The sequence below is a fragment of the Crocodylus siamensis genome, chromosome 1 (assembly GCF_052110815.1).
Source record: "Crocodylus siamensis isolate JL-2025a chromosome 1, ASM5211081v1, whole genome shotgun sequence".
In the NCBI taxonomy this organism is placed as follows: domain Eukaryota; kingdom Metazoa; phylum Chordata; order Crocodylia; family Crocodylidae; genus Crocodylus; species Crocodylus siamensis.
In genome coordinates, this window is record NC_143395.1 from 241,894,769 (window position 1) to 241,915,523 (window position 20,755).

Below are 20,755 nucleotides of genomic sequence, written 5' to 3' on the forward strand. Positions count from 1 at the left end.
GCCTGTCTGCTAATCCATAAGTATAAGATAAATGAAGTGGCAGTATGCAAAGAATGAAATCATGAAATCATTCCCTCTTATCTTCAAGTCAGTGGATGTTTCAATGGCTAGAACTACACTGACAGAACACAGGTCAACTAATGGACTTAGGGAGTGGCTACATGAGTGTATATCATTAGAAAATCACTTCTGCCAATCGCAGCACAGTCATATTGATATCATCTATGATAGACTTTATTCTTAAGTGTTTCTCATCCTGGTTCTATGTTAGGATACTGTTATAACTCTCAACAAATCAAAGAGTGTCTTAGGTAAGGTATAACGAAGAAGTCAAAGTGAATGTATATAATGTAAACAAGTATCTCTAAGGAAAAGATTACAGTCTGTTTGTATAGTACCTCTCCCTCCTGTGGACCCAGAACAATTTATAAACATAACAAACTGAAATACGAACTACTTAGAGAATTACTTCAGCCATGTCTGGAGACAAAGTTGTTAACAGCCAAAAAAATGTGCAACAGTAACAGTACATCACAACAGATTAGGATGGCAAGTAAAGACTGAATTATACATTTGAAATAACAGGTGGCTTTTGGCCAAAATGGCAGTGTGAAGATGCAACTGTTACAAAAAGTACATGGGATGTTTAATGAATCGCAAATGATCGTGATCTCAGTTTTATATTTCAGACTAGCAAATCAGTTCTCAAGTTGCATCACCTCCCCAGCAAATGCTGTTTAAAGTTATGGTTATTTTATAGTTTTAATTTGTAAGAGGATATCATGAGGTAGGAGTTGAAGCTGCTGAAGAACCATGCAATAGCTTTTACTTCTGAAGAACCTGATTTTTCTTCTGGTAAACACAATTACATAGACATCTCCTCTTTGCAGGAATAATAACAGTTAATTTATACTGAGTGAATGATTAAATAAAATAATATGAAATAGTGTGAAAGAGTCTTATTCTTGTTTTAAAGCAGCACTGACAGATTAATTCATCACAGAACTGGGAGTAAGGAAATGTCAGGCACATTTTTTTTAATTGAAGAAGAGTGATAATTTTCTAGTCATCAAATCTGTGCTTATTGCATCCAACCTTTGGTCAGCTTTTTACAAGGAAACAGTGCATGGCTGAACTAGAAATATAAAATAAAAATATACTGAAAATGCTGTATGTATCTTCTCATCTAGTCTCTTATTTTGGTGATAAATGCTTCAAATCACCAATTGAATAGGTCTTGTTTGTTGTAAGACATGAACAAAGTAAACAGCATACCATTGCAAAGAAACGAGGAAGTCTTTCCTTATTTCATTATCACTCCTAAAGACAGCAGTACTGAGAAGATGCTAATACGTAATACATGAAACCTCTTTTCCTACTGAATATAGTGTATATCATTTTAATATGCTGTAGCTGTGCATCATATTAATTCACCCTGTCTTGAATAATGCATGTCTCCAACTTTAATTACTTGTTTAATTATCTTTAGTTTGTTTCAAACCCTCAAGCAACTGCTGCTGCTTAGATGATTAGAAAATTGCTTCCAGTTGGAGAAATCCATTTCCTGTTGTTTCTTCTGGCAGTCATTGCAGACCGGCCTCCCCCAGTCATTCGCCAGGGTCCTGTGAATCAGACTGTAGCAGTGGATGGTACTTTAGTACTCACCTGTGTGGCCACAGGTGCCCTAATGCCCACAATACTCTGGAAAAAAGATGGGGTCCTCATCTCTACCCAGGACTCTCGCATCAAGCAACTGGAGACAGGAGCATTACAGATCCGCTATGCCAAGGTAGCTAGCTTGAAGTGGCACCTTTCCCTTTATTTTGTTTTGTTCCATTTTGGTTTTGCCTCAGGTCATTTTATGTTGCAACCTCTAATTTTAGAATTAATGAAATGTTAAATAACAGTATTAATGTCATATTAATTTGATGCTTAGTGCCTTCAGATGATTCATTATCTCTGCTTAAAATACTTTGGCTTATTATTCAGCTTTTGGCAAATTACTCCAGATTTTATGAGGAAAAATACTTCTAAGAAATATTAAGAAAATTACTTTATACCTCTAACACATGGGTGGGGAGGAACCTTTTATCATAGTACAATGAAGCTTTACCATGTTAGTAAATAAGCAAGGGCTTCAGCCCTCTATTATATAAAACGAGTTGATAATTCCACACTGTAAATATAACTTTAGTCAGTGTCCTTACAAAATGTCCTTTTATAGCAGCAGTGTTGTTGTATTTTTTCCCAACTTCATAAATAAGATTTCAGTTCTCTGTCAACAGATGTTCCTATATAGTATCCATTTTAACTGGGGGTTTTTAAAGATTAAAAATGGTATATGCATATATAGCATAAAGTACATAGAAGGTAGATCTTGACAGCATAAACATTTTTTAAAGTAATTAAGCCCCTGTCTTTGAATGGCTTCCTGGAGAACTGGAGCAGGATACTGGGTCAGTATTTTTGTTCATTCCTGACAAGCTTATTAAACCTCATAAGATATTGTAAAGCTTTACTCGCACCTGTTCTTACCTTGTATCAGTTTGTGCCTTGGGACATCAGACTTTGTAAAAGTAGACTGGGTGTATGATTTCTCACCCAACAGTACTTTAACTGGCGATACTATGATTACCTAGTCATAAGATGAATCATTCTTTAGGTCAGCATTTGAACTTTTGATGTTTCAATTCTGAGTTGGGGTTTTGTTTTGTTTTTCCCTAGATCATCCTTTTGGACTGAGATATGAGTGAACTCTCATTTTTTGAGCATAGTGTCTTAGGAGGGTGATTAAGTCACAGAAGGGGGCATATAGTGGAATGTTCAGATTTTGGTGATAATGTGTGGGCTCCTTGTATTTGATCTACCAAAACCTAAAATTCACCCTAATGAAAGAGAAGGTCTGTGAACCACTTAGACTAAGTACAGAGGGTAGAAAAGCCCGAGGTTGAATTGATTCAATCTGCACAGGTTAGTCTAAGCTGCATAGATTAAACCAATAAGCAAGTAAACATATTAACTTTTGATTCTGGAAATGCAACCACATACTTACCATGGCCTAGGCCAGAAGCTCGGAGGAGATAGAGCACAACTTGCTGCTTGGGTGGAGCAGACAGCTTGGGCCAGACCCACCTGCCCAACCTGCATGGCAGGGTTTGCAGGGGAGATGCAAAGCATGCTGGGGGGCTGTGAATTAACTTGAATCTGGAGGGGGTCTGGGTCAGAATTTCGATAAACCAATTTAAATTAAATCAGTTAAGTCTGCACTATATCCATCCTGATTCATCTTAAGCAGTTTATGGCCACTTTGAAAACTTTGGGCATTTTTTAAATATGTTCCCAAGCCACGCTAATTAAAAGAGCCCATGTGTCACATGTATCAGCGGTGCACTGTGCCTCCACATCGAGAAAATGGCAGCAGTGCACTTTGAACTAAAGCACACTGAACGTATTTTAGTTCAAAGTGCACTGCTGTCATTTTCTCAACATGGAGGCCCACTGTGCTGCTGGTACACATGATGCATGAAGCTGCCAGAGTGCATCAATTTATGTGCTCCATAATGGAATCTGCCCTGATGCGCTGGATTTGCAGCACATCAGAGCAGGTTCCCTGCATGTGTGAACCTGTAGAATTTCGATAGATTCTCCCTCAGGCTTTTTGGATGTCAGTACCTAGCCCTGTTGTGTTACAGAGTTGAATTGGTATATGGTCATTTTATCGGTGTGATTTCTGTCCTTAGTGTTAAGGGCCGTTTCAAGGGTTAGAGTCATGCTATTGCTGAGGTCCTATAGCTAAATCAATATGCATTTATTTAAGAGAGTAGTAAGTTCATAGGGAGTTTTCAGTTCATAGGCAGTACATATTCACCTTGTTGATATTAATGGAAGTATTGCCAGGTAAGGAGTAAGTGTCGAGTGCAAGAATTGGTGTGCAGTTCTGTGTCACAAATAAAAATGTGCTAGTGTTATGCAGTGATGTAAACACTGCTGAATAAATATTCAGTGGTTTTCATTTTTCCATGAATGAAGGAAGGGCTGATAGGAAATTTTTAGTTGGAAGTTTCTGAATTGTAATGCATTCATGCATATTCATGGGGGGAAATGCAGATCTGTAATTACTTTTCTAGCCCGCTGAGTGCCTGATTGTTTAAAATATTTATTTTCTCCTCTTCCCACTCAGCTGGGCGACACTGGTCGGTACACCTGCATTGCCTCCACCCCAAGTGGTGAAGCTACATGGAGTGCTTACATTGAGGTCCAAGGTAAATCAATTAGGGTGTCTCTTGGTGGAGGAAAATAAACCATAAAATAAAATCAGAAATTAAAATGCAATTGCTATCTGATTTTGTAATATATTGCAGTACAGATGCTAACATAACTGAATACACTGCTGCTTTATTCCCTTCTTTATTAGAATTTGGAGTTCCAGTGCAGCCACCAAGACCCACTGACCCAAACTTGATTCCTAGTGCGCCATCAAAACCTGAGGTTACTGATGTCAGCAAAAATACAGTAACATTGTCATGGCAACCTAATTTGAATTCAGGTGCAACTCCAACCTCTTATATAATAGAGGCCTTCAGGTATTATGAGTCTCATGTGATCTGGTTGTACTTTCATTTATTTATAATGTATTGTGAAATAAGCCTGTGCTAACCTGCTCTTGTCTGTGTTTTGTCCTTAGTCATGCATCTGGAAGCAGCTGGCAAACTGTAGCAGAAAATGTGAAAACAGAGAGTTTTGCAGTTAAAGGGCTGAAACCAAATGCAATTTACCTCTTCCTGGTAAGGGCAGCTAATGCATATGGACTTAGTGATCCTAGCCAAATATCTGACCCAGTGAAAACACAAGGTAAGCCTAAATATTAAAGCACTGATTTTCCCACTGTTTCTGTAATAATTACATTAAGCTATGTGAGATGCGGGATTATCTTTATGATACATTTGACATGACATCTAAATACTGTAAGATATACTAGGTGGTAAACTTCTATTGCTCTGAAGCAATATTTTCTTATAGCATAAGTTCTAAAAGTTTTACCCTATATAGGAAAGACAGAGTCTGAAAGATAGTTACTTCGCCTGGGTCCAAAAGCATAAAAATTTTAGTTATTATAGGAAGAGGTCTCACTTGATTGGGTCCTTGAGTCTTTGACATTGATCTTCCATCAGGCTTGCTTCTGCTACAGTTGCTGTTTGGATGCCAGTTTGAGTGACATAACTGAGCAGATGAGTCAGTGATAAGTCCAGCAATTGTCAGCTCCTAGCATAGCCCGTATGATGTGGACATCTTTGTGATCCTGGGCCCAAACAATAACATAGTCATTCAGGTGCCAATGCTTACATAGCAGGTATTGCCATGATGTCTTACACCTGTTTTTCTGGCGGAACACAGTGCTGGTAATGGCAAGTTCGTATTCTGCATATTTGGTCAAGAGGAGAATGCTGTTAGAGTTGACCTTTCCTACTCCTTCCTTGCCGATGGTTCTGTTGCCAAGTTTTGAGTCCCTTCTGACTGGTGTTGAAATCATTAAGAATAAGTCTGTCTCCCTCCAGAATGTCAGAAAGGTCTTAGTCAAGATTGGCATAGAATTCCTCCTTGGTTTCATTGTCTCATGTGTCAGAGCATACATGCTGATGACAGTGACATATTGGCTTCCTGCCAGTTTGAGACAGTCATGAGGTGCTCCTTAATTCTGAAAGGGAATTTGTTGAGTTGTTTATGAGTACATTCTTGATGGTAAAACAAACTCCTTGTACCTGGCAAATTCAATCCCACAACACTCCATCAGAGACCAGCCTTTAGGAAGTGAGGAAAGCCATCAAGCAGATGGGGAACAGCAAGGCCTCTGGAGATGATGGAATCCCTGCTGACATCTTCAAGCAGTGGAAAGACGACCTCATATCACAGCTCCATGCCCTCATTTTAAGGATTTGGAAAGATGAGGGAAATCTCAGGGGTGCCATGATTGTGACAGTCTTCAAGAAAGGAGACAAATCCAGCTATAGAAAGTATAGGGATTGCCTTGCTGTCCACCATGAGAAACCTCCTTAACCATCTCCTTCCACCTGCTGGAAAACTCCTCCTGGAATCTGTTTGGGTTTAGGACATCAAGAGGTACAACTGACATGATCTTCACAGTTTGCCAGCTGCAGGAAAAATGCCAGGAACAACATAAACCTCTCTACAAGGCCTTCTTTGACCTCGTGAAAGCCTTTGACATTGTCAGTCAAGAAGCACTATGGAGGATCCCTCTGAAGTATGGTTTCAAGCAACAGTTCTCAATAATGGATCTATCACAGATCTTTTGGGGGGTTTAGATGGGAGTTCAACAAGGCTGCATCATCACTCAATCATTCTTCTCAGTATTTCTTATCATGATGCTACATCTGACTGCATGCTGCCAGTTGGAGTGGAGCTAAACTACTGAATGGATGGTAAGCTGTTTAATCTCAGCCACTGTGAGCCAAAACCAAGACCACCCCAACCTCAATCATTGAGCTTCAGTATGCTGGTGATGCTTTAATGTGTTCTCACTTGGAAACCGACCCTCAAGCAATTGTCAATCTCTTTTACTAAGGTATACACAAAAATGGGACTGACACTTAAACATTTAGAGCTGCTTGTAGACATGAAAAAAAAAGTTGGTACTTTAAACTCCACACGCTACCACACCTAGCCCAACACATGCCCAGAGTCAGTGTGTTAGTTGCACCCAGCTTTCCCGACTTCTGTACGGATCAGACACTTTAGTCGAGCTTTTTTGGCACTTCTATCTAATAACCTGATTGAATCAGCATTAGCTAAAAGCACCAAAAGCCCCACTGAAGCACCCGATCTATACAGACACTGCGGAGCCTGGTCAAAGTAACACACTGCTGCTTCTGGTAGAGTGCATTTGTTTGGGGATTTTCCCTCACATCTGTCAGTGCCCCAGAAGACTAAGTCGTCCATAAACAAGCTCTTAATGAGCAGTCACCAGCTCCAGTAATTCAAATTCACAGTGATACTCTTGAGAACATTTAAGTATTTCCCGTATATCAGAAGCCATCTCTTGCAGAGGGCTGACATCAACAAAGAAATCAAACATCACCTCAAATATGCAAGTGCATCCTTTGGATGCCTGAGGAAACAGGTGTTTGAAGATCATAGCATTAGATTCAAAACTAAGCTGACAGTTTATTAACCAGTTGTGATCCCCATCTTACTGTACATAGCTGAGACATGGATGACCTACAGAAGACAGCTCAAGTTGTTGGAAAAGTACCATCAACAATGTCTGCAGAAGATCCTTCAAATTCAAGGGAAAGCCAGACACACCAACATTAGTGTTTTCTAGCAAAAAAAAATCCACAAGCATCGAGGTGATGATTGTCCCACTTTTCTGGGGTGGCCATGTCATCCAGGTGTCCAACTCCAGACTCCTGATGCACATTTTATTCTCATAGTTCAGTCAAGGTGTACGCTCAGGAGGAGGTTAGGGAAAGTGTTTCAAGGAGATCCTCAAGGCCAGCTTGAAAAAAATGCAAGATCAACATCAGTTTGTAGGAGACTATTGCCCAGAGCTGCCTGAAATAGAGGAAGAGGCTTCTGAAAGGACACCTTGACACCTTACAGCAACAATAGGAGATAGAAACGTGGGAGTGGAAGAAACAGCGTATCGCAGACAGAATCATGAATCCAGAGCCACCCACCCTACATGGAAATGTGTGGCTAGTTGCAGCAGAATTTCTGGATCCCAGTTTGGCCTTGTCAGCCATATTCGGACCCACAGATAGGAAAGTCATGGAAGACAGTCATCCTCAAATGTAAGGGATTGCCAAAGATTATAGGAAACAGTGAAGTTGAACCATAGGGTTAAGGGGTTGGGAGGTCAGAACTATGTTCATACATATCCACTCGTTACTCCATTGTGTTCATGAAAGGAGAAAATAACACAGATGGGGAAAAAGTGTTGTTAGAGTTTATGGTAGGATGTTTAATTTCCTACTCACAAGAATGCCTTCGGACTGGAATCAGTTTGGCACATAAGCAACTTACTCATTTGCCATAATGCATTACATGCTTATGAGAGAAAGAGCATATACAAATGTAACAAAAAAGTAAATTGTATTCTAAAATCAAAATTCTTCCTCCGTAATAATTCGATTATCTTAGTGCCCTCAGAATGAAAGTTATCATGGCAAGCTCTCTTTTTTTTTTTCCTTAGCATTAGGTAGAAGAATTGGTTTGATCCATTTACCGTGTACAAGTGTAGGAGAAAGCTGTATTTGTAAGAATAAGTGCATTGTTGTCTGGGTAAGGAAGTTCCTTGGGGAAAACTGAGTCAAATAAATTAGTTTTCATTTATGTCTGAAATTGTTTGGGGTTTGGGTCATTCTTTTCTCTTGTGGGAATGAATTTTACAGGTCAACTCCAGCATCCGTGAAAGCCCCATCCTTTGCAATTACAAGTCGTCCCTATTGAGTGACAGTTTCATTATTCCAGTAGAAACAAACTGTTGTGGGAAGTCATGGTCAGAGAGGAAGAGCTGATCTTACATCTTCCTATAGCTAATTCCATGGAGGAGTTAATATACCAGGACAGAGACCTTGAACTGATTTCTTCATCCTATAGAAATGTCTATATGGCAACCTGGGTTGCTGTGAAGGAAGGTTGGAAGTAGCAAGCCTAAAGCTCCCAAATGCTTTGATTACTGTGGCACGGTTTGATTCTGCTGTTTTTCTAAGTGAAGCAAAATATTCAGTTCAGTCACAAATTGAATGGATATTTCATTTCAGCTCCTCATGTAGCTCAGTATACAAACCAGTTAAAGGCCTTGTTACATGTTGTACTTGGAGCCACACAAATGTTGATCATTTTAGTGCTAACTTGGAGTTTGGAGCAATCAGAGCAGTCTAGAAACCTCTGACAGCCCTCCCCTCCCCTCCCCACCTATACAGTTGTGACTTACCACTACAGGTCTGGTGAGGAAGGAGTCCCTTCCAGCCCTATTTCCCTATGATTCTCTATGCTTCACTTGTTCCTTGCCCACCATAGCAGCAGCGTTCTAGACTGCAGGGAGGAAAGGGAGGCAGCGGGGTCCCTCGAGGACAAGGCTGAGCAAGCAAATGGCTTCCCAGCCCCAGGCACCCACATGCTCCATCCTTGTCACACACATCCTGGCATGTCTTCTGGCCACACGCATCACTCAGAGTGTTCCCAGCACCTGGGCAACTTCAGCCTGAGTAGGGTTTAGTTTTTTCCTCTACCTCCACCCCTGCAGTTCTGCCTTGTCCTCTCCAACCATCCTTGGTGCTCTCGGGCCTGGTAGGGGCAGCGCAGCAGCATACAGGGCCAGTGGACAGACATTCCTGGACCAGGGGCAGACCTAGGCAGTGGCTCTGGGAAGCCAGCATCAGTGGGCACAGGGCTGGAGCTAGAGCTGGAACCAGGGGCTATGTCAGTGGTGGCTGGTGCAGCTCCACAGCTGGGAGCAGAGTCCATCCATAGCCAGCTCCCACATTCACACAGGCAGTGGCAGAGCCCCACACCTGCATCCTGGATTGACACGCAGCTACCTCACCCTGCCTGGAGCAGCAGCTTCCCCAGCAGAAGCCTGTACCCCACCCCACAGCAGCCACTGCCAGCTTTCGTTGGTCCATGGGTGGATTTGCATGCATGGATCAGGGTGCTGTCAGGGCCACTCAGCTAGAGCTCAAAGCTTGGCAGAGCCCATCGAGGTCTGGGATCTCTGGGAGCTTCTTTCACATGGCTGACTTGGAGCAACAATTATAAGTCCAATTTAAGGCTAGTTAACAAATCTAATGCCCTGGAGGAAAGGGAATGCTAGGAAATCTGGTGGTCATACCAGACGACAAAGCTAACCTCTTTAACAATTTTTTGCCTCCATCTTTTTGAGCAGGGACCGGGGCATCCCCCACACTGCCAGGTCCAGAGTCAGTGAGGACCTATTCAGAGAACTTCTGGTGGGTCTAGATGTGCTCAGGTCAGCAGGTCCTGATGATCTCCACCCCTGAGTGCTGAGGGAATTAGAAGAGAGTACTTGTGGTGCTCTGGTAAGGTGCCAGAGGACTGGAAAAAGGCCAGTGTGGTCCCCATTTTCAAAAAAGGGAGGAAGGAGGACCCAGGAAACTACAGGTCCGTTAGTCATACCTCGGTCCAAGGAAAGCTCTTTGAGAAAATTATCCAGGAGCACATCTGTGAGGGATCAGAAGGGGAGATCATGCTTAGGGGCAACCAACATGGCTTCATTCAAGGCAGGTCCTGTCAGACCAATCTGGTGGCCTTCTACAACCAGGTCACAAAATCGTTGGACGCAGGTGTCGCAGTGAGCATAGTCTTTCTGGACTTCAGGAAGGCCTTCGACACTATCTCTCACCCCATTCTCATTAAGAAATTAGGCAACTGTGGCATCAATGCCTACACAGTCAGATGGGTCACAAATTGGCTGAAGGACTGCACCCAGAGAGTGGTGGTGTATGGGTCATTTTCGACCTGGAGGGATGTGGGCAGTGGGGTTCCCCAGGGCTCAGTCCTTGGGCCCGCACTGTTCAACATCTTCATTGGCAACTTGGACGAGGGGGTAAAAATCACCTTGTTCAAATGCGCGGGTAATGCTAAAATGTGGAGAGAAGTGGGCACGCTGGAGGGAAGGGACAGGCTGCAACTAGATCTAGATAGGTTACAGGGGTGGGCGGATGAGAACAGAATGGGTTTCAACACTGACAAGTGCAAGGTACTGCACCTGGGGAGGAAGAACCAGCACCATACCTACAGGCTAGGGAACTCCTTTCTCATCAGCACAGAGGCAGAAAAGGATCTTGGAGTCACTACTGATGCCAAGATGAACATGGGCCACCAATGTGGGGACGCGGTCAGAAAGGCTAACCACACCTTGTCATGCATTCACAGATGCATCACGGGCAGGTCCAAGGAGGTGATCCTCCCCCTCTATGTGACATTGGTCAGGCCGCAGTTGGAGTATTGTGTCCTGTTCTGGACACTGCACTTCAGGAGGGATGTGGACGGCATCAATAGGGTCCAAAGGAGGGTGACTCGTATGATTAGGGGGCAGCAAGGCAGGCCCTATTAGTGGAGGCTACGGGACCTGAACCTGTTTAGCCTCCACAAGAGAAGGCTGAGAGAGAATCTGGTGGCCATCTATAAACTGACCAATGGGGACCAGCAGGCTATGGGAGAGTCCCTGTGCCCCCAAGCACTACCAGGAGTAACGAGGAACAATGGCCATAAGTTGATCAAGAGTAGTTTCAGGCTAGATATCAGGATGCGCTACTTCACAGGCAGGGTGTCTAGGATCTGGAACCAACTTCCAAGGGAAGCGGTGCTCGCTCCTACCCTGGGAGTCTTCAAAAGATGGCTAGATAATCACCTAGCCAGGGTCATTTGACCTCAGCTTTCTTTCCTGCCCATAGCAGGGGGTTGGACTTGATGATCTGCTCAGATCCCTTCCGACCCTCCCAACTACTACTATTACTATGAATGTATCTCTGCAAATATCACCATTAAATTTGTACAGAGGACAGAGTGTCCATAGTTTGATCAGGATTGCCACAGTCACCTCCTGCCCTGAAGTGGCATAACTTTGAGCTGCATCATGACTGCTTTGAGCCACTTAAAGGTGTTAACATACAAACAATCCACAGGTTAAGAGCTTGAGGAGCGTTCAAAATTGATGTGCATCAGGGCCCTAAAAGACTGGGGGACAAATTAACCATCTAGTGAAAATGCTCTTGCCATAAAGAAATGTCAGGAAAAATAAGTTCTTCTAAGTATCTCTCTGATTCTCCCACAGTCACGTAGCCTTGTATGAAGTACTTACATTGTGGCCCTTATTTGAACAAAATGTATCAGAATGTTCCTGGTTGACTTTCATTGACCTGGGCTATTGGCTGTAGTTACTTGGTGCTAAATGCAGCTCTGAAGTAGCAATCCCTATTGTTGTAAATCCAATCCGTGTGATTGGTACTGGTCCCATTCACAGTATTGTCAGTCCCAGCCCTGGAGAACATAATGTCCAGACTAGAAAAACAGAGGAGACAAGTTGTACTGAGTATCCCAGATGTGTGAATGTGTTAGCATTTTGTTATTACTGTTGATAACTTATCTCTTGTGGCCAGTAGAGAAGATATCACTAGTTACTTACTAAGCTAACTTTCCTTTTAAACTCTGGGTTGAAAAGATGGCCAGAGATTTAAACAATCATTTACACAGTCAAGGTTAATGTTTTTAAGAGCCTCAAAATGAGGAAAAAAATGCATTGATAGATGGACCACTTGGTACAATATATTACATGTGTGTATAGAGTAGCAGCTCAGCGTCATATTTATTTTTCTCACTGTTCATTGCTAAGCAGCCAGATTTGTCACCCACTGGCTACACGCTAGCCACGCTCTGCTTATTTAGTTTTGAAGACATCCAACACTCTTGTAAATACTTTAGAGACATTGCATGACAAGATTACCAAGTGGTGTAGTCTTTACAGTGGGCTGTGTTTCTGGATAAGAAATTTGTTCACAGGCCAGCTTTTTTATATGTGCTGATGATTAAAGAAAGCAAAAACACGGTGATAGATAATGGACTAAGAATGTAACCACACCATCAAGAAGTATATTTTTCCCAGGTTCTATTTTTTATTGTTGTTGTTTTTGCTGTTATATTTTATGTGAACATTTTTAAACTGCATTCAGCCCCGTTATTCAAATCTCAGCTTCACAGATGGATCAGGCATCTGCAACAAACTTATGAAATTGGCTTTATTCCAGTTGCAGATATGCAAATATGCAGTTCCTCTGTGCTTCTTCTCTGGCCATTTTTATGAGTAGACAGGTACTGAAATTGTCAAGAACCCTACTGAGTGCTTCAAGGAGCAGAGTGCTTGCACATTTCAATACCTGGCCCCATCACTTGAAGATACCAGACAGAAATGTAACAGACTGGAGCAAAAGCATGTTGTAATATACTTTGTAGTAGACTAGTATATCTGTGAATGTTAAAAAAAAAATTTAAATTCCATGTCATGAGTATTTCTGGGATTTTAATTCCATTGTCAGGATGGTTTTGTTTACAGTGAGTTGATAAAAAGGTGGGAATATAAAAAATGTACGTACCTGTATTCTGCTAGCTATCCATAATATTCAAGTGCTATGGTGATGAGTGCTCTATAAATGTGTAGAAAAGGAGGAAGTCATTTCTTTTCCAGATTTGCAGAACATTTGTCCCTGTTTTAGTAGACTGAGCCATACAAAATAAAAAGTGGAATCCCACCTTTTCCATACATACACGTGTTCTTTCAATGATAAGATACCAAGATTAGATTTACTAATATCAGGGCAGACAGAGGGCAATAGTGCCTTGATTCCTGCTCACAGAGCTTCTGCCATTTGAAAAGCTACATCCATGTGGTTCACGTTTTCACTTTAATGATGTACCATATGTAACTAAACAAAAATAAATGTGGTTGTTACTTAACGTTTAGATAGTCGTTGCTTCTGCCCTGTCCTCCTTATACTAGTACCTGGTCTCTGTAGTGTTTAGAAGTGAGCAGTTTGATTTTTTCCTCTCCCCGAATGAAAGAGAGAGTTTGGGGTGAGAGGACATGCTGTTCTTATAGCTAATCCTCATGTACAATAGTTATTCCTGAACCTTGGGCTGCCATAAACATGTTTATGGTGGCACAAAACATGAGCAAATATATGTTCCTGCCTCTTGTCACACCCCAAATGCACCAAAATGTTGGTATGATGATTCTTAGTAATAGTTTGAGCCACTTCTTCACTGCGGACATCAGTTTGCTTCTGGCACAAGAGCTCAGGCAGCCCAGGGATGACCATACTCTCCAGCTGCCCTAGGGATAGCTCCCACCCTGTGAGACAGTGGCCCTGGGTTCCTGAGCCTAATCTGGGAATCTTCTGGGGAACATTACTTGTTCCCCAGATGTGTGTACTCCCAGAATTCCCTTGAAGGATGGGGCCCCTGAAGCCCTTGAAGTCTTGTGCCTGTAGATACACACCTTGGGTTGGGGCCAGGCACCTGAGAACGTTGTCGCACACTGAAGCCCCAGACAGTGTCTTTCGCTGCCCATCTATATTATCAGTTACTCCAGGAGACATCCCAGCACACCTTATCCTGCTACAAGGATAGCATCTGTTTGTAACTTCATGGTTACTTTTTACCTTTTGCTTTCCTCCCCCTCCTCCTTCTCCACTCTCCCCTGACCAATTTTCTCCCCATTACTTATACTGAAAAAATGTTAATTGTGATTTTGATCTGTTGTCAAATAGGTCCTTTAGCTAGTTGGCCTTGAAAAACTGCTGTAACTCTGCTTGTTTACCTGGACTCTTCTGGTGGGTACTGTGGGATAAACCTATTTGTCTACAGTCATGTACTTTGAAGAGTAAGTTTATTTGTAAGAAGTGATTCTTAAATTGTTGCAGATGTTCCACCTACAAGTCAGGGAGTGGATCACAAACAGGTCCAGAGAGAATTGGGGGATGTGGTTCTTCACCTCCACAATCCCACCATCCTTTCTTCTTCTTCTATTGAAGTTCATTGGACAGTAAGTTAAATTATATATGTTGACAGGGAATCTTGAGGGTGGGAAAAGAAACCTTTATCTTATTTTGGGTGTTTGATGACATTGTGGATTCTGAGTTCATACTACATGCAGAAGCTTTACAAGTTGTTTGTTCCCTGTGAAAATTGTTCCCTGGGAACTGGCACTAACTGCACCTTACCATCTCACTGAAGAAGACTTCAGACAAAAAAAAAGATCCTTCACCATTATTTCTCCACTTAGGATGCTTTGCTATATAATGGGAGCTCAGCTTCACTGTCACAGAGCTACAGAACTTATCCAAAGGCAACCAGAACCCATGAGAGCCTTTCTATTGACATCTATAGACAAGTAGCTAATTGCCCGTCATGAACGATGGAGTGTTCAGGGAGTGTTTACAAGGCCTGCCCTGTGCTTACACTTTGGTGCCGGCCATGTAAACAGTCCCTCTGCTGCTGCCCCCACCTCCTCCTCCAGCCTCCAGCTCAGTGGCTCCCTACTCCTGCCCACCACCACCTCCTCTCCAGAACAGGGGAAATTCCCCCTGCCTCCCTGCCTGAGGCGGTGGCTCCTTCCCCCCGACCTGTCTCAGCCTCTGTTTCCACCTCCACCTCCTCCCCAGGAGCAATGGAGCTTCTCCCGCCTCTGCCTGAGGTGGCAGCAGCAGCTACCTCCGCCTCCTCCCCTGGAGCAGCAGGACTCCCCAGCCTCCATCCCTGAGGTGGTGACAGTGGCTCTCTCCCTGTCTGAGAAGGCGGAGCCCAGGCAGCCAATCACTACCCGCCCTCTCAGCAGGACATGCTCAGTTGCCCAAAAGTGTTACGGACAGACAGACACACAGACAGACAGACTAAGCCTTTTCTTATATTAGAATACTTTGTATTTGAGATAACACAGCTCTTTCGGTCTGTTGAATATGGTATGAAACAGATCTTATAATACGGGGAGTGAAGCAGAATACTCAGTTTCATGGTAAGGGTGGTCAAAATTTGGAATTGGCTTCCAAGGGAGGTGGTGCTCTCCTGTACCTTGGGGGTCTTTAAGAGAAGGCTGGAATTAGGCATCTGTCTGGGGCCACCTGACCTCAGTACTCTTTCCTGCCTAGGAAGGGGGTTGGACTTGATTTGTTGAGGTCCCTTCTGACCCTAGCATCTATGAATCAATTCAGTCACAAAACAAATGGCTATTTTATTTCAGCTCCTTATAAGGTTGAGGATTCAAGCCAACGACGGGCTTTGTTACGCATTTACTATGAGCTGCACAGATGTTTATCAGCTTAGTGTTAACCTGGAGTTTGGAGCAATCACACCGAGCAGTCTAGAAACGTTCTCTGACTGTCCGCCCACCTGACTTGCCACTAGAGGCCTGGTGAGCAAGGAGGTCCCTTCTAGCCCTACTTCTCTGTGATTCTCTATTCTTTGCCTGTCCCTCACCCACCACAGCAGCAGCATTCTAGACTGCAGGGAGCGAAGGGAGGCAGTGGGGTCCCTTGAGGGCAAGGCTGTGCAAGCAGCTGCCCTCTTGACTCTAGGAACCCACATGCTTCAGGCTTGTTGTCACACATCTGGGCCACATGCATTCTTCAGACTGTTCCAAGCACCTGGGAAACTTCAGCCTGAGCAGAGCTTAGTTGCTCCTCCTCCCTACCCACCCACCCTCAGTTCTGCCCTGCATCTACTCTGCCTCCCACTCCCAACCATTCTTGGTGCCCGTGGGCCTATTGGGGGCAGCTCAGTAAATGCCAAGTCAACTCTACCTACACAAACTATTGAGAAACATTCACACAAAGTGTAGATACTATTAGGTTACCCCAGGTAAGTTAATAAATGTGGTGAGGGAAAAGCAGCAAACTGGGAAGCTCTTAAGTCTATAAGTAGGTAGCCTGAAAGTCAGAAACATGAGGAATATGATACTCAAGGAAGTCAGAGTTTAAAAAATAAAGAAAATGAAAGAAGTTCCCAAAGAAGCTTTCTAAGAAGAAGGTCAGGCAACCATGACAGATGTATTCGGAGGGCATATGAAGGGAGAGAATGGGATAACTGGAACCTTAGTGAAGGGAGAAATAATGAAGAATAAGAGGGGCATGCATTTTGGAATAAAGGGAGTACGTGAAGGGAATGGGAAGAAAATAAAACATGAAATACCTCATTTTAAAGCAGTACTAATGAAGAAAAGTGGGGGTAGTGTCATGGGGCATGGTAGGGAGTTTATGCCAGGGAAAATAGTCTTGAAGTCTCTTCAGAGCTCCCTTTTGATCTGGTCAAAGTACCAGTCAGCATGATAGGTGCTTGCACCTACAACAGCATAACTTTTGGACCTTAAAGACAATATTTTCCCTTGTCAAGAACTGTATAACAGCTCTAGCACATTGGAGTCCTGGTTCAGGATAAGGGCTTATAGGAGCTACAATAATGCAAAAAATAAATAATCATAATGACGACTGCTCTGATCCACTGTAATTATATTGAACCCTGCATTAAGGACCACCTGCAGCATGCAGCCTCCTGTTTTAACAAACCACTTAACAGCATCTGCGAGGTTCCTGGTACAATTTTGTTTGACCTTTAGTTACAGACCCAGCTTTTTTCCAGGCAGCCAAATTTTGTTGGTCTCTTGGGTGGCCTGTGGCTTCACTGCAATTTCAAACATTAACCATTACCTCAATTTTAGCCAATGCATATTCTTCACAAATTATTTAAAAGGAAACATGTTACTAAGGTATTCAATTGCAAACAGGCACTTCTATTATGGCACAAGATGCAGTGGCTGTAAATGGGAAAAATCTGGTCTGTTTTTAAAGAGACTTTTTATTATTTTTTAACTTGCTTATACACCAACATTGGTTTTTTCTAAATTGAAAACAGTGGTTAAATGATACTGAAAGCTGCTCAAAAAACCACTTTTTTTAAGATAAAATTTTGTCTCAACTATCACCAAGTAAAATCAGGCCTGATTCTCATTATGGCGCGTCTAGTCTGCAAGAGTGAGATAAAGCAGCCTTAATATAAATAACAATTCAGACTTTTGGGTCCAACTTTATTAGTAACCTTCTTTTAAAAAAATGACAGTATTTAATAGCTTCTCAAGTAACCATTTAAGACAGCACCGTTTTCCAACACAGTAACCCCTCAGAAGGTATGGTATAGAGTTCAAGGTACAATTCTACCTATCTTTTGCCTGATTTCAGAAGCTACCTACCTACCTCTTTCTACAGTAGACCCTGGCCAAGCCAGTGAGAATGAAGAAAGTTCTTGGATTAAACTGGCCCATTGTCAAATATAATCAGCAGAAAGTAGATAGTGCCAGTTGGCTGCCTTTTTAAATCTACTTCCTCCAAGAGGAAGGAAGGGTTTCATGAAATTTGGGAGCCATCCACTCCTCAAGAGGGTTGGCATAGTTCTTTCTTGGAGCTCTGTATTCAGTGTCTGAACTCTTAAAGTAGACCTTTATCTTGCCTTCTCATAGGCAACCCCTATGCTCCTACAACTGCTCCTAGCACCAACAGGAGGATTTCACGTGGATATAAAAAATATTCTATTTTACAGGCATAGGATATGAAAGATGACTGTATTATTCCATTTTTACACCTGTATAAATCTGTTGAAGTCAGTGCAGTTTTAGGAGCAAAATAAGGGATTAGTGCAACTTGTGAACTAAGCCTATACTTTACTGTAATTTGTGGAGCTTTTATCTAGCTCAGCAATGTTATTTACTTTGTTGTATATAAATGGGAAGTCCAAGTATGAAGCAGAATATCACAAATAGTTTTTACAGTGCAGGTTTTTTAAACAGTTCATTATGTGGTAACTAATGTGTGTGTTTCTGTTGTTCTGCTAGGTGGACCAGCAGTCCCAGTATATTCAGGGATATAAAATTCTGTACAGGCCAACACCAGCTTCCCATGGAGAATCTGAATGGTTAATTTTTGAAGTGAGAACCCCGACCAAAAATAGCGTTGTTATTCCAGAACTGAAGAAAGGTGTAAACTATGAATTCAAGGCCCGTCCTTTTTTTAATGAGTTTCAAGGAGCAGATAGTGAAGTGAAATTTGCCAAAACCCTAGAAGAAGGCAAGTTGCAGCAAGGCTTTCTTCATCTTTTCTTTTTGAAGTGGGATTCTGGTGTGTTTCTCTCTGATATGTTCATTATTTGATTTTGTTTGAAGTGCATGCTGTAGGAGAACACAGCAATCTGCAGCTGAGGAGACTGTCAGTGGGTTAGATTGATCATTATGTGAATTGTTTGGTGACACAGGAGTAAATATTCAAAACCATCCATGAGAGGGAGAGAGGCATGTGCAGAAATCCCTTCCAACACACAATGGGAAATGTGCTTTTTATCTCTAGTGCTATGGGCACTCCTCCCCACTGAGTTCATGGTCTGGTCACAAGTGACTTGTGTCAGATTCAAACTCTTACTAATAAGTATCTGGCATAGATAAGCAGACACCACAGAAGTCATCAAAGCACTTTAGCTGAGAGAATGGAAACCACCTTTCTAAGAGGCTTTTATACATGGAGCAGTCAGCAGTACAAAATGAAAAGATGATGAACAAGGGCAAAAGATATAGGAGCTGAAATATACATCTTCCTCTGTGAATGTGCTGGAAAAAAGGAGAGGATTCACAAAGCCATTTCCCTCACTGTGGCAATTGAAGACCAGACATAATCAAGTTGCCAGTGTCCAGTGCCTCACAATAGTATTTCAGTGTGTTGACAGACTCACCCTCTACCACTTCCATGATAGACTAGGGGCTGCCTAGATACATTTAGTGGCTGTTCTTCACTGATTCTGTCTCAGCCTCTGGAGCAGCGTCACCTGAGCACTATTTAAACCCTGAGTGATTTAGGAAGACTTCAGTGAACAGAAAATAGTAATACTGAAGTTTCAGTGTAATCTACACAACAAACAACTAGAGTTTTATTTGAAAGAGGAAAAATTGTAACCAGAAAAATTAAAGCCTATTAACATATTTCAAACCTCCACCAGTTCTGAATGCCTAAATTTTTTGGTTTCTAACTTGACATACTTATTGCCTCATTTTTGGTTTGTTTTGGTTTGTTTTTTAAGTATTGAGTGCACACAACTCAATTCAAAATTAAGAAGATATCTGGGTCCACAGCAAGTCTGAAAGTCAGGCCTTAAGCATCTCAAGTTAGGCAAGCAATATGACTAGCATGTTTTGAAAATTTTTCCCCAAGTGGCTAAGTCCTGTGAGACTATGGCAGAACTCCCACTTGAATCCAGTATTCCAGTTCCATGTTTCAGCATGAGACATTAACATCAATTTAGCTGTCGGGCAGAAATACCTTTAATGGTGACATAAGAAACTCTAATATCAGGGCTAAATAGGTCATTTACAGGGCTCCTGGTTTTCTCTGATTAAAAAATAATCCCCAATTTTCCGATTTAAAAAAAGTAACCCTCTATCTATCAATCTATCTGTCTAACTGTGTGTGTGTGTGTGTGTGTGTGTATCTCTATATCTATATATATGGAGTGGTATTTCATTTTAATCAGGGAAAAATTTGGATTTTAGTTTGCTTTTCTTAAAATCTGAAAATTGGGATGGGGTTATCAGAGAAAACCAGGATCCCTGGTCATTTACATTTATCCCTCCAGGGCTACTTACAGTCTGTTTAAAAAAAAGTACTGTAACAGAAATTGTTTTTGAAAAACAACACGGCAGCTGACCATCTTTTCCCCCCTACAAACAGCTCCTAGTGCTCCACCTCAAAGTGTTTCGGTATCTAAAAATGATGGGAATGGCACTGCCATTGTGGTTACCTGGAAGCCACCCCCTGAGGATACTCAGAATGGAATGGTCCAAGAATATAAGGTAATATATTCTTATTCACTAGCAGACTGTTGGCAAGATATTGATGGAAAAGTTGTCCATGGTTACTTGGCTCCATCTACTGGCTAAAATGAAATCATGGGAAGAAAACAAAAAATTACTCTTTATTTTTATATAGTGAATTGCATTCTGTGTAAACTGATGTCTTTAAGTATAGAAAAGGTATTAACAGGCTTAATAATTTGAATAAGTGGATATAGTATGCAGAAATTCAGAGAAGGATCAATATTCATAATTATAATGGCCTTCCTGATTCTTTATAATAAAAGAGTAATCGCATACCCAAGTGGCAAAAGAACTGTATCTGTTTGAGACTCATATTGT

General features: G+C 42.1%; 1 protein-coding gene across 1 annotated transcript in view; it reads left to right on the top strand.

Annotated features, from left to right (window-relative positions):
* The window catches only part of ROBO1 (roundabout guidance receptor 1), a 796,429-nt gene that overhangs the window by 706,800 nt on the left and 68,874 nt on the right, over window positions 1-20,755 (top strand). Inside the window, exons 10-16 of the mRNA XM_090059747.1 lie at window positions 1,584-1,789; window positions 4,181-4,262; window positions 4,415-4,583; window positions 4,685-4,851; window positions 14,457-14,578; window positions 18,413-18,644; window positions 20,292-20,413. Of these exons, the coding sequence (XP_089915873.1) occupies window positions 1,584-1,789; window positions 4,181-4,262; window positions 4,415-4,583; window positions 4,685-4,851; window positions 14,457-14,578; window positions 18,413-18,644; window positions 20,292-20,413 (1,100 nt within the window). The remainder of the gene's footprint in view (window positions 1-1,583; window positions 1,790-4,180; window positions 4,263-4,414; window positions 4,584-4,684; window positions 4,852-14,456; window positions 14,579-18,412; window positions 18,645-20,291; window positions 20,414-20,755) is intronic.